Genomic DNA, 14,088 nt, shown 5'->3' with positions numbered 1-14,088 from the left:
GACTTTGATTTATTTTAAACAAACGTTAGATTATTTATTTTATAGAGTTTTGCTGTTTAGCTCTGGCCTAATTATTGGTTGTGTCTAGTTGCAGGAACGCTTTAACAAAGAAGGCTGATTTGTGGTTTCAAAGACAATTGCAAAGAGAGCGTGTGTGTATTTCCTCCTTTGAATCCCAAGATCTGCCTAATTACAACAGGAGATGATATAGAATGGCTGATATACCAGATAATATAGAAAACAAGGGTGGCCTGCTGCTTTATCCTACAATCAATGGATACTGTTCACAACATATAATAAAGGTACAATAAAGACTAATAGAAAGTGGTTTATCCTGTCTTTATAAAGAATAGATTGATTATATTAATGCAGAGAACTCGCCCCTTTCATGTATCCCCTGTAACTTTCCCATCTGCTCAGTGGATCTGATTATTGAAAGAAACAGCCACAATCAAATAACGAAAGATTTTTTTTTTAAAAGCAGAGTGTACTGCAGTAATTTAGAAGAGCTTTTTTTGCTCTGTGCAACTCTTCGCCAAAGTCTGATTTGTCTAAAGGTTGGAGCAAACAATTGTAATACACAAAAAAAATCCAACATTGTAAATGCATGTTTTTTTTTAAACCAGAGTTGAAGTTTTTATCTATATTAACATGAATTACTTGTGTTTCCACCCTGGCTAAATTTGCAAATGTTGTCTTTAATTTTTGTTAACTTTGCTGGATGAATTGATAAATATAGCCAGATTTTGATTTCCAACTAGTTTACCAGACGCTTACAAGCTTTATTAGTGTATGGTGTCAGATTAAAACAAATATTCGCTCTGATCCCTAGTTTCTTTTTTAAAGTATAAAAGTAAGTAGTTGGAAGTTACTGCAGAGGAGGGGTTGTTCTGTCTAGTGCCCCCCTCCCTGCCCCCACCCCCGCCGCCGAGTGCTTGTTGTGTCTGGCTGCAGCAATGCTGGCTGCTGCCTTTGGCTGGCTCTTGCGCGGTTGCTATGGGTTACCGGCGCCGGGTTACCGCTACCTGCCAGTAATAGAAACTGGCACGGAAATACCACCAGCATCGGCAAACGGCATTTTAGGAATAAACTGCCAGAGAAAGCATTGCTGCAACAACAAAAAAAAAGAAAAATATAAAAATAATAATCCGTATGCCTGAAAAAGCCGGAACTTTTATCTATTAGCACAAGTGTCCAGGCCTTGACTGAGGTGAGAATTATCTGAACATTTATACAGACAGGTACACCGCTCTAGTGTTATATCTCGGTTATGTTTGTTGTAGTGCGTTGCTGTGATCGTAATTATAAAATTTAATTTATTTTAATCCTCGTAAGAGAAAAATATTTCTGAAATTGTTGCTCTTGGGCTGTTGAAAGGCTATGTTTTGTCTTCATACCATTGATTCAGAAAATAGCTCAAGTACAAAACATATCTCTTAGGAGTCATTTACAGTTATGCAATAACTGCAATAAGTCTGCTTCTGATATTTGTTACGGACCGCTGCATTATATGATATAAACATAGATTTTTTTTAAAAATTAAAAACTATTAGTTTGTTTCCAATCCGGGATATGTTCAACAAACATATCGTTCGAGCCTTACTCCAATTTAAGTCGATTAGGTGTTTTGACAGTCTGGCTTTTTACCAAAGTGAAGGGTATGCAATCCAAATGGTTATTTATAGTTCTGTAAATACGCCTGCTGGTGGCAGGGCTGTGGAAGATCGCTTAAAAAATCATTATGGGTGAAAATATATTTGTAGTGTCGTTTCGTCGTAAAATAAGTTTCTCTGAAAGTGATGTGTAGTTTAATCCTTAGCAAGTGCAATGATCAAATTCAGTTGAAACTTCATCTCATGTCTGATGTTAATGCAGGCTGTTTCTAATTACTAGTTTTGTCGTCTGCAATTATTAACTTGTTTTATTTACACGGGTGTTAATCTGTTGATAAAGTGTCGCGGTGTATTCTTCAGTAAGTCATGTTTGGAATGTACCTAATCCAAACTAACCATCAGGTTTAAAACATAGTAGGTTAAGTGGTTCCACACAATAGGTAACTGTTTTAAGCATTCAATGTTTTATTTTAAACCTGCCGCATTCCTGCAACAAATTAAAAATCGGTTTTCTTAGTTGCAATAGTTGCAATAGTTGCAAAGCTATTCGTTTTGAGCGTTATTCTCCTATTATATAATTGTTTCCTTAGCGTGTAAGAGCCCATTTGTGATTCCAACAGTAAATTATAAAACAGAAATAAAGTCGGATTCCAAACATATTGCGACTTATCTCGATCGCTCCAACAGTTCTGTAGAACTCATCTTCTATTTAAAGAGTTAGGGACCACTGCAGTGCAACCATGAGGTCCAACCTCATGGAGATCCCCAAAAGGATCAACAAACTCTACAACTAGCTGCACAGCATCGAATATGGTAAATATGCGGTTAACAGGATGAAATACACCAGGTTATTAAAAACATCTGATGAGCTTGTAAAAAGTTATCCAAATAAAGAGCTTGCATGTGGGGAAGGAGTACTCCTGCCAAAGAAAAGCTCGATCTTTGAAATTTAAAATTAGAGGTGACACGCTAAACACCGAAGAAATTCCGGTCCGTACTTCCGACTACCTCACCTTGATAAATTATCCTGGGGTTATAGTTTTTTTTAAATGGCAAATCATTTATGGTGGCAAATTTGGAGCCTTAGTAATTGACATGAAGTCTCATCGTAAAACTGGAGAACTTCAAAAATGTGACCACACAGAAATTCAACGCTGGTGGTTTATTGATCTTACGTTCATCTCTTTTGCCGTTTCAATTAATTAGTGCAGTATTTTATACTAAATATAAAAGCGCTGCTATTTTATCTTCCATATATTTTATAGACCGATTATAAATTGCACTGACACGTTGAACCTCAGATAAGGATAATCAGATAACTAAAAATCAACTAAGTCACGATTGTGGTAGGGTCGGAAGGGTGGGGGCCATGAGAGATTCAGTAAAGGGTGTTATTATCACAGGGTACTGATTCAGTCACTGAAAAAATCTACCCTGAAAACTTCACTCAGTGGGCACTAAAGGAAATTTGCACTATAGCTAGATAGTAACGTGATTTTCTTTAAAACATTCGAACAAAAACAGTTAGTTCAGTTGCCAAAATCAGATGGTCATGGACACAAGATTTTACTCTCCTGTGTACCAGTTCCTGCCTTTTTTATTACTCCTCCAATCAGGCCTCCCCATACATAGCCTAACCATGGATGTTGGCCTGCCATACCATCCTTTTCACAAAGTGCAATGGGTCCTATCCTCAATGGGTACTGACTTCAAATCATACAGCAAGCATGCCCCATCCAGCAATCTATTCAAAATTTTGTGAAAATAAAATGAGGTAAATTCAGCAGTTGACTCAATGGCAAGAAACCTGGCAAATGTTGCATCTGAAGTCACTTGCAATGCACACCTTTTACATCATGTTCTCCATATACTACCAGCAATCAAGTATTTTCCTAATTGCTAAGTCCACACAGGACCCTAACATATTATGGTGGCCGAGAGAACTCCCTTCAACACTGAAATTTACTAAAAATTCCTACCTGGATCATTATGGTCATCAGTTTCAATCTCATCTTAATTAAGTTAATAACAACTACTTAGATAACATTTTGGAATTGTGGCATTAATTTTGACTTTATATGATTAGAGTTGATAAGAGCAATCACCATATTCAGGAAGATCACATATGCTTTGATCAAATTTGCCCAGACCACGGTCAGTCACCCTATACTTTACCTGCTACGTTACATAAGCAATGAAATTCAAATACACTGGCCCAGAGTGTGTGTTGGCATTTTCAGCGCAATCCGGCCAAATTAGCGCAAAACATTGTGGAATTTGCACCCAGTGTAATTCGAGTTTCCATAATCTTTTGCGCTGGCTTTTTAAAAAAAATCACTGAAACTAGCCCCGCCGACAAAACTGACCATGCCTCTCCCCCACCCGCCCCCCCCACGAAATAACAAGGGTGGTGAGTTTCCGTAATTGCGCCAGCCTGCGGCCTTTCGAGGTGGGTTTTAAAATTAAACTAGTTTTCTTAGGTGCAAAGGCACTAACTAGTAGGCATGGTTTAAACGTTTTTAAAACAGTAAAAAAAACTATAAATTTACTAAGGAAATTGACTAATGTACACCAATGAAAGTAGGAAATGCTTCAGTATAGTTTTTGTAAGTTCTTTCCAGTGAGTTTAAATCAGGTTATGCACAGGCAGAGGACTGGACACCCTTATTAAAAATGCTTATTTTTAGTGATAAACCCATTTTCAGCTGTATTAATAAAACTTACCACATTACCACTCTTAAATACATGAATGAATTTTTTGGTTGAAAAAAAACAATTACGCTCTGTTAAACTGCTGAATTGTGCAGATTCATGGCAGATTTTATGTTTGTGATTATGTTAATGCATTTTAGAGGAAACTCGGCCTAAAATGCACCAGCGCAAATTTTGGGTGCAAATTGGGCACAACTCCAGGCCTCATTGTATATAAGCTTTCTATTTTTGGAGGGCAGAGTAGAGAAAGGAGAAATATCCTGCAAATTGCTTAATTTTCAGAAAACTTGGAACCAAATTTTCAGTTTTTCCATAGGCTTCCATCATCCTCACCTTTCGATATTTTTCACCGTTAGCCATAATAGGCACCCTGTTTAAAAAAAAAATAAACATTCACCACTGGTAAAAAAGGTATGAAAAAAGCATTTGCCATGTATGGTGCAGTGCACAAATTTGCTACGTGTGTTCAGATAACCAAGGAAAACCTTTTTTTGAACACATCTCCCCATATCCATTATGAAGATGAATAGAATTATGTCTAGAAGTTTGCATACTAAATATTAGTACATTAGTCCTAGATTTCTAGAGCTATGGGAATTTAACTAGTGGAGCAAAGTTACTGATAAATAAGCCATTAAATGTGCTATTTCTTAAAAGAACCTATGTATGCTTGTCTTGTTATGGTAAAAGCTTTTATGCAAACAAGGACATTGCTTTGAAATTTAACATAAAAATCTACCTACAAATTGTGGTCTGTGTATAATTCCTGAAACTATGATTCAAGGAATTTGATGAAACCAAAATACTGTAATTCCTTAAGATTAATGAATACGGAAAAATTATTTGTCCTATATTAAATCAGCAACAGAAAGAGAAACTAGTTAACTGTTTCTTTTAAATTAACTTAAGAATCTTAATTTGTCATGTAATAACACACTTTGGAATCTCGTTCACTTGGGACATCACAACTTTATATTTATCAATAAGTATGGATAGGATCTGAATCAGGTAGTGCAATTTCCTAATTATTTCACTTAATACCCACAATGGGGTGACTAAGTTATTCATAATACATGGAGAGTTTCTAGTCATTGCAGAGCCCAGATTACAACAGTCCTTTTGCTAGCCAACACAGAATGTTCCACTGCAGAATATACATCATCACTTGGTGCAAGCCTTCCTCCAACTAAAATTTAAAATATAGTTTATCCTTGACCACAGTGAATCTGTTTAAATTTGCACAATTTCTTGGATACCTATTAGAAACAATCAATATAAATAACCTGGATACTTAAAGCATCTAAAAGATGGTCAGATTTGCAATGCAAGAAATTAGGCAGAGCAGCAGAGTCAGAATGCAGCAAAATATTTGCTGAAGGATTCAAATCGATTATGAAATTGGACAAGTAAATGGCATTGGACATTTAACAACAAAATTATAACATTGAAAAAATAATTGAGATAGACAAACTGAATTGTATTGAATTGGTACAGGGAGACAAAGGAATCTGGTTGTAATCTCATTTTCATTGTCCAATGCAATGAAACAATTAAAAAAAAATTAGGTTATATAATCAGAACACTGGAACACAAGTTACAAAAGTTATGCTAAGGCTATAAAATGTAGAAGTCAAGCCACACTTGAAACAATGCTTCGGTTTTTGTTACTGCATTACAAAAAATATGTAGTCGCATTAGAAGAGAAAAAGTAGACTGATCAAGTTTAAAGGGAATGAATCAAGAGTAAAGATTAGAGAATGTTGATCTTTACAGTCTAGAAAGTCCTTTGTGTGGCCTCAAAAGTATAAATATTAAAAAGACATGAATAAAGTAAACTCAGATTACTACAAGGTATGTCAAAGTATAAGATCAGAGGACATAAACAGAAATTAAAGCAAAAAGTGAGTTTTGAACTGATATCAGGATAAACTTTACTTAATAATAAATGTTCAGAATGATCTACTAAGGCCAAAATCCACTGGTGTTATTGAAAATACAATTAGGTGCCATGATGGAACAATTAATGTCTTAGAGGGATGAGCTTTGAAAGACAAAATGGTCTTTTCTCATCCCGAATCTCAATGCAGGCATCGGCAAGTGTACATTAAAAAAAATTGTAAATTTTCTACATCTCGAAGATAAAATATCAGATTGAATCCCGATGGTACCTGCAAAAAAAGTGGAAGTCCTAGAAATATTTTCTGTTGTACCTATCTGTACTTCAGTTTTAGTTGTTGCATGGTACAATATTCTACAGTGTACTGACAGCTTTAGATGAACCTGCAAGAGAAAAAGTCAGCACTGTTAATTCTGCTTCCATGTTATTTTAACAATCAGTTCTGCATTAAAAAAAAATCTGGTGGCAATTTATAGTCAAGGAGCACGTTAAGTGTGCAACAGTATTTAGATTTCGGTCTAAAGCCCACTAAACTGTCAAGCAATGTATGGTGCAGTAGAACCGGAGTCCGTTAATTGGTCTAGACAACCCAGAAAGACTTTCATGATTATCTAATGCCATGTGGTCAGGGAGAACAGAGCTGTTGACAAACTGGGTGTTAATGGCCTACATAACAGCTGAGAGAGCAAGACAGAGTCTGTACACATAGCTCACATGAAGCTGCAGATTTTTTTTTCCTGCCATTAAACACATACATTTGTGAACAGTCTAAGCTTTTGCACATATTTTGCTTCACAATGCATTCCACCACTTCAGTCTCCAGAACAGAAAGAATTCTTGCAGGTTACCAGACCATAGGTTCATTTCATGCATCCTGCAACTGATTATCAATGATCTACCCTGTAGGGTTTTGTAAATCAGAATAGTTCACAAATCACATACATTTTTGGTAATAAATTTATTAAGTAATAAAAAGTACAGTGGTGCACAATTCCATAAATATTAACTTTTGAAGAAAGAATTCTGTAGTGGACCCAAACTTTTAGACAAATCAAGTCGAGCATACCATGAGCTTTCTAGTGAAGTTCCAGCTTCTTTTTTCAATGCCCAAACATTTTCCTACAAAACTAATTTTAATTGGCAGCTCTCTCAGACAGCGCCTTCATGTCCAACAGGCTAAATAACAAATTGCAGCTATAAAAATTTTCACAAAGCCAAATATAGATTCACAGCATCAAGGAGACAAATAATGATCCTTTTAGTAACATATACACCAGAGCTTTACTGCTCCCAAAAGTTTTTTTGTGCATCACTTAGTGGAATGAAAAATAATCCTTTGAGCACTATTGAAGTGTACTCTTTAGTAACAACAAAAAATCCAATTCCAATGTGTCACAAAACCCAGTTTCACCTGGTTTACCAGTCCAACTAGACTACTTATATTGATTTATTTCAACACTATACAGATGACCAATATAACCAAAAGAATCTAGATAGTGACTGTTTATCTCGAACATGTCAATTTTCTTGATAAGATCAGGGTGGGAAAGAAGTCCAAAGCAAATTGTCCTCAGGATAAGTAGCTAAATAATTAGGCTACTGGAGCATATAGTGGTTCAAAGACCAAGATCCATAGAACATAAGTTACAAAAACTATTTTTAAATCCATAAATAAAACATATGCAAATCAGTTATTAAAATATACTATATACTTTGTAGAATGTTAAAGTTGTACATTAATCCACTTTATCTTCAAAATGGTAATGATGAATGCTGGTGGGTTTTTTTTTTAAAAAAAGCTAATTTCCAACACACTACCAATCAATTATTTTCCCCTCCCTAAGATATTAGTTCCCTGCTGGGTCAAGGTTCCACAAGCAGTGGTCACCCAAGTGGCCATTTTCATGTGAAAGCCTGGAATGAGTTATCAGCTGGCTATTTTTCCAGAAGAGCATCAGAAATGAACCTGATTCTGTCCTTACCCATACTGACATATGCACTTCTAGCAGGGATTGCTAGCTAGCAATCAGAAGCAGAAAGCCAGGCCAATTTTCCATTCCCTACCCCAGGGGTGCTTAGGCCTATTGCAGTACCCCCTATCTCCACCACCGTATAGAGCAGGAATCGATATTGCTATCTTCCTGGTAAGGAGAGAATGGGATTGCTAGCTGCTTCTGGGGTACATAAGAAATGTGAAGACTAAGAAAAATTGCTGTAAGGAGCAAGAGTAAATGTTCTGAATAGAGCCAAACTGAAGGTCATCTCAACCAAAATTTCTTCTATATAGTTAAAATAACACTCTTCAGATCAGTAAATCAAATGCACAATTCTCTACATTGTTGGGTTCTCTGCAAATTTAATCTTCAAAGATAAAACTCAGCTGAGGGTGCAGTAAAGAGAGTAGCCAGCATTCGGTCATTAAGGTACACAGGTGTAAAGCTGTATGTGTTGAATATTTTGAGTTTGGATTTAAAAAAACATGCAGGTTTGATGGAGAACATGGGCTATGACCAATAGAGTTACTGTTAAGGATTTTTACACAGTGCATTTTCCCATCCTAACAAAATACACAGGCTGAAATCAAAGTTTCTGTGGCAAACATGGTTCTAAATCAAAACAAAGTGATTAATTAGCACAAAATCTGCCCAGGAGTGATTTATGAATGATTTGATGACATTTCTCCTCTGCATCACCAATATTTTCTTCCAAGTAAGAACAGCAGCTCTTGTATAAAAGACCTTGGTAGCAGTGGGATTGCAGTTAATAGAACGCATGCTACACCCACCCCCACATACATACGATGCAGTCAGAAGATCCAAGTTTGAGACTAGACAGAAGTTAAGTTTAGAAAAAATACATGTATCAATATATTTTAATATTCCAATTACATTTAACTTTAAAAAACTCATTTCATAATCATTTATTCTGGTGCTTATTGTGATTGGGCCTTTATTGCAGGATGGGCACAAATTTATTTCTCCAGGCTTTTCCTCCCCCTTCACCCCAGAAGCTGCAATTGAAAGTACAGCATTTCACAGCCTAAAAGCTAACTGAACAGTTTTCACTGTAGCTACAAATAAATGTGATTTTCCTGTCTATAAAGAAAAACAGTGCATCAAACTCTGAGTTGGTACAAAATCTGTAATGTTTCTACAAATTTAATTTGCAAATGAGGTCCATTTAGGAGATCTACATTTGAGTAACCAGCAGTCTGGACTGTAGATTCCAAACACATGCCCAATGCAGAAAATGAACCAGAAGCAGACTCTCGCAATGTTCATCTTTTATGACTTCATGTTGTTGTCATTGCTGCCATTTCCAAGCCCCGAGGATGAAGTGCTGATGAAAATAAAATAATAAAGAGGAAATTGGTTTCTACAACACAGTTAAAGCCTGAGTAACAGAGGAGAACCTTAATTATCTTCAGTCACAGAGAGACAGGAAATTTGGTCTTTTAATTAGGTGTTTGGAGTAGGGTCTGATATTTTTTGCTAGATAATTTAAAAGGAAATAACCCAAGTCCAACAAAATGAAATTCAGATAATCAGAATGCAGATAATTGAATTTCCACTGCATTCATTAATTCAGTGTGTAGGTGTGAGCAGCTTTCTATGATGAGCTGTCACAGCTCTATAAAAATTCAGTCAATTAACAATGCTTTTTAAAAAAATTATGTCCACGTTGCATTAAAAACAGAAAGCGAGGCATCATATGAAATACCTTTCACTGTTTAAAATCTTTCTCTGCTTCCTCTACAGGGAACCTTCGGTTGGAAGTGGCATGCCTATGAACTGCATCAGCAACCGTGTAGTCAGTCTGACCCGAGACACAGGCCTCAATCTCTGTGGGGTTCAGCTGTGTCTGCAAGAAGAGGTGCAATCTGCTATCTGAAAGGAGGATGTTGATCTGCAATACTCTGCAACACAAAAAAGGATTACACTAAGTGCTTTCTTTAAAATCTAGATAATGGATAGCTGGCAATACCATAAAACACAAAACCTCAAAAACAACAGCAGCTATTAAAGCTTCAGTTCAACTCCTGGAGGCACTTCGGGTAAAAGGAAGATTTCCAGTTTTATACTGCTCATCACAAAAGAATACAAAGTTTTACAGTAGTGTATTAAAAACATCAGTGCTTCCTCAACAGCTCAGTCAGTTAAGGCAGTGAGTAGCTGAACCAGGAAGGTAGCAGGTTCAATCTCTAGTCTATGCTGGGTTAGCTGATTTCAGGCAGGGCAGCATTATAGTACCCGTGTGTTGGCAGGGCAGGAAGAAAAAGCCATGGTTTTCATTCCTGAATGCTATTCAACAGCCCAAGCTGGAAGTACATGTGCACACGTGTAAAAATGTGCATGTGTAAAAGTCAGCAAGGACCAGGAGTGTGTTTCGCAGTGATAGTCCCCATAGTGTACTGTTCTCTACAGATGCAGATCTTGCCAACACTCACTGTCTAGGCTCATACCTCCAAGTCACACGTCATCCTGACTTGGAAATAGATCACCGTTCCTTCATCGTCACTGGGTCAAAAATCCTGGAACTCCCTACCTAACAGCACTATGGGAGAACCTTCACCACATGGACTGCAGCGGTTCAAGATGGCGGCTCACTACCAACCTTCTCAAGGGCAATAAATGCTGGCCTTGCCAGCTACACCCACAGCCCATGAATGAATAATAAGAAAACCTAAGGAATGAGTACTTGGGACAGACACCAGAGGAAAAAGTCAAAACCAATAAATTTCACATTCTCTGGTTAATTTAAAATTTAGAGTTATGCGTGGAAGGTGGGGGAAACTTTTATTCAACAAAAGTTTAAAAACAAAAAGAAAAAAAAACAAGATCAAAGCCATTAACTTTATACAGAGCAGCAGAGACCTGCAGGTATGTTGCCAGCTCTCAGTCAGGAATGATGCATCACCAAGGAGAATTACAAAACACACTTTTTTTAAAAATTGAAGGAGATGCAGAATTAAATTACTATTTACTCTTTCACAATATAATGCAATTTTCCAAACTGGCTTTCTTTGGTAATTTAATCCAAGGTCATATTATTAGGAAGCACGCTATGATAAATGATTTTTGTGCTCAAGGTGGGGGTTATCAGTGCTGGTGAAATGGAAGCAAACACATTCACATCAGATACAAATATATGTAGAGTAAACATTTCCTCTACTGTTCTTTTCCCCAACCCCTCACCGCACCAAGTGCTGCCTTGCCAAACTGCAGAAGCATATACTACTGGGAACTAGTGCATTTACCGTAAACTCAGCCCAAGCCACAGATACATTATAATAAAAACAACATGACTTTCTCCTCATTTCCTTCAGAAAGATGCAGGGATCCTTTGATCATAAGGTCTAAACATACCATAGTCATGAAAGTTAATCAATCATTGGGTAATAGCAATCCTGTTATAATCAGTCACAATGACTGAATTAAACATTCTGAAATCTCAGTTTAGTGACATCTTAGTTCATTTTAATATTGAACAAAGCTTCACTTCCCATCACAAATCATAATATTGTTTTAAAAAAGTGAATCGTGCAGGTGTTAAGTATTTCACTCAGCTGTAGCTACCTGTTGACATTATTTACAGCAGCCAGGAGGTCCCAGCAATGCCTGGTGTACAGGGAAGTTTTGATTCAGGTGGTTTTGCCAGAGGTTGCTATATTTAATAGATAATCTGAAGCTCTCCAGTAGAGTCAGTTTTCTTGGAGGAAGAACAATTCTTTCAGATATTGTTAAAATAATGGTAAAATGATTTACTGAGGGCATTTCATCCATATAATTATCTAATTAGCTTTAATTGAGAAACATCAGCCCCGGATCAAAAGTAGATTTGGAGGGTATAGCCAGTATCTGGTCTTAGGTAAGGTAAGCCAAGCCACTTGCATAGAATTGTTTGTAGGTAGCAAGTGAATTGTAAACCATTGCCAATTTTCTAAACTACAATTAATGCATGTATGTCCAAGGGAGGAGAAGAGAATGAGCACACAACCGGTTTCAAAAGTATGCTTACAAGAAAGTACACTGCAGACAAATGTAAATTTCTCAGGAAAGTCAGCTGTATGATTATAAAAGGCTTTTAAAAGCTTTGAAGATAGACCCAAAAAGAAACTGAAAAGTATCTATTCCTTAAATGTTGCCATATGGTAAATAGGGTTTGTGCACTTAAGTTGGTAACCATTTGTTCAAGATTGGCTAGTTCTAGGAATTATACAACCTTTTTTCCGCTAGTTACATGACTGCTAGGAAGACAACAGTATGCTACGAATTATGTACAACTTCAGTCAGAACACTTGGCTTACCAAACATTGTGTGTATTATTGCTGGTATGCACTTTTTTTTTCTCTGTTCCCAGACATATTAAGCTTTTGAAGACTATCTCTAGCGCAGCTAAAAAATTAATGCAACAAAAACATTTTATATTTTCTTCACAAAATCAATGGATTTTACATTCTGCCATTTTTGAAATTAATGATAGGAATTTAACAAAAAGCCATTAAGAAACCAGAATTTAGGAATCCTTATGGTTAAAATTACTCGTGCAATATGTTTGTGGTCATGTAACAAGTATTCTGCTTCAAGTAGCTGTGGAAACTACTTCTACAAATGTATTCCAGTATTTAGAAATTCCTTTAGTGGCTTGGCAGTATCTGTAGTTGTTGTGTAATACAAGATATTTCAATTGCAAACTGAGGTAACTATTAGCCACCATCAAGACTTCAATTTAAGGTTCTCATTTTAGGGAAAGACTTTGTAGAATTGAGAGGAATATTTTTTTTTAAGTATTTCTCAGCTGTTAGATGGCGCCACTTAGAGGCCAAATTACAACAGACACTGCTGCAGGAACAGGGTTAGGACAATGGTCCTCAAGATCCACTGCAAAAAAATAATGTTGGAACTGCTAATGATAAAAATAGAATCTTAACACTAGCCATTCAGCTGAATGTCAATTTCAAATCTGTTGCTTTCTGAGCATTCTCCTAAAACATGTGAAGCTGGAAAAACTAGTATTGTTACTAGGACTTTAGTGAAGCATAATAGTGAGCATGTGAAAATTTCATACTATTGGAAATACACAGTAGCAGCCCAGGTTATAAATTTAATCCTTCCAGATTTTGTCTGTGGCTGCATTACGAGGTAAAAACTTTGGGTGAACGAAGTACTGATGGTTACAGATCCGATACCGGTGGTAGTATTTTGAAGTATCAATAAACAAGATGTGTATATGTGCAATTTTCCTGTAACATGTTGATATCAATAAACCAACTAGCACTGTAAAACCCAAGTTATGACAGGAAAAAAAACTGATTTATTACAAGTATAATTTTTGGTCATATCACATGTTTAAGTTTTAAAAAGTTACATTCATGACACTACAGCTTTAATGTGAACCAAAACCTAAGATAAATGAGTAAGTACATGCAACATATACACCATTGACATGGCCGGGGGAGTTAAAAGGACATGGAGCTCATGTATTACTTTAAAAAGGGGGGAGGGGGGGGAAAAGGAGGAAGTTAGAGGGGAACTGGGGACGGGAGGAAGAGGAGGTGTAAGTTTTGTTCAAAGTACCCTTTCACTGTATGCTGGAAAAGTAAGATATTGGCCAACTTTTTTTAAACAAAGTATAACTTGTCACACCTTGGAAGACCTAGTCACTACCTGTGCACTTTGATGACATTACTGACAGGAAGGCATGCTAGGGCAGCTCCACTGGTTGCAATGAGGTCCACGACATACTAGCATGGGAGCTGATCAGTAGCTGTCCAATTCTGTAAAAACACTACTTGCTGTATGTGCAGCACTCACTCATTTAATTTTCATCGCAACGTATGTTATTCCTTCTACACCCCTACCCATT

The 14,088-nt window shown here is 36.6% G+C and overlaps 1 protein-coding gene and 1 long non-coding RNA gene across 5 annotated transcripts in view; one reads left to right on the top strand and one right to left on the bottom strand.

Annotated features, from left to right (window-relative positions):
- The first annotated feature begins 1,040 nt into the window (after positions 1 to 1,040).
- LOC137340017 (uncharacterized) lies at positions 1,041 to 13,512 on the top strand. The gene is made up of 2 exons (XR_010966682.1): positions 1,041 to 1,210; positions 9,981 to 13,512. It is a non-coding gene; the product is annotated as an uncharacterized lncRNA (long non-coding RNA).
- snx10b (sorting nexin 10b) overlaps positions 7,162 to 14,088 on the bottom strand; it is a 55,098-nt gene continuing 48,171 nt past the window's right edge. For all 4 annotated transcript variants that reach the window (XM_068002173.1, XM_068002145.1, XM_068002155.1 and 1 more), the window contains 2 exons: positions 9,943 to 10,138; positions 7,162 to 9,561 (listed from right to left, as the gene is read on the bottom strand). In XM_068002173.1, the coding sequence (XP_067858274.1) occupies positions 9,946 to 10,138 (193 nt within the window). In that variant the 3' untranslated portion in view covers positions 7,162 to 9,561; positions 9,943 to 9,945. The remainder of the gene's footprint in view (positions 9,562 to 9,942; positions 10,139 to 14,088) is intronic.

This window comes from Heptranchias perlo, chromosome 2 (genome assembly GCF_035084215.1).
Source record: "Heptranchias perlo isolate sHepPer1 chromosome 2, sHepPer1.hap1, whole genome shotgun sequence".
NCBI classification, from domain to species: Eukaryota; Metazoa; Chordata; class Chondrichthyes; order Hexanchiformes; family Hexanchidae; genus Heptranchias; species Heptranchias perlo.
Note: the sequence above shows the minus strand (reverse complement) of the source record. Positions and strands in the feature narration are given on the sequence as shown.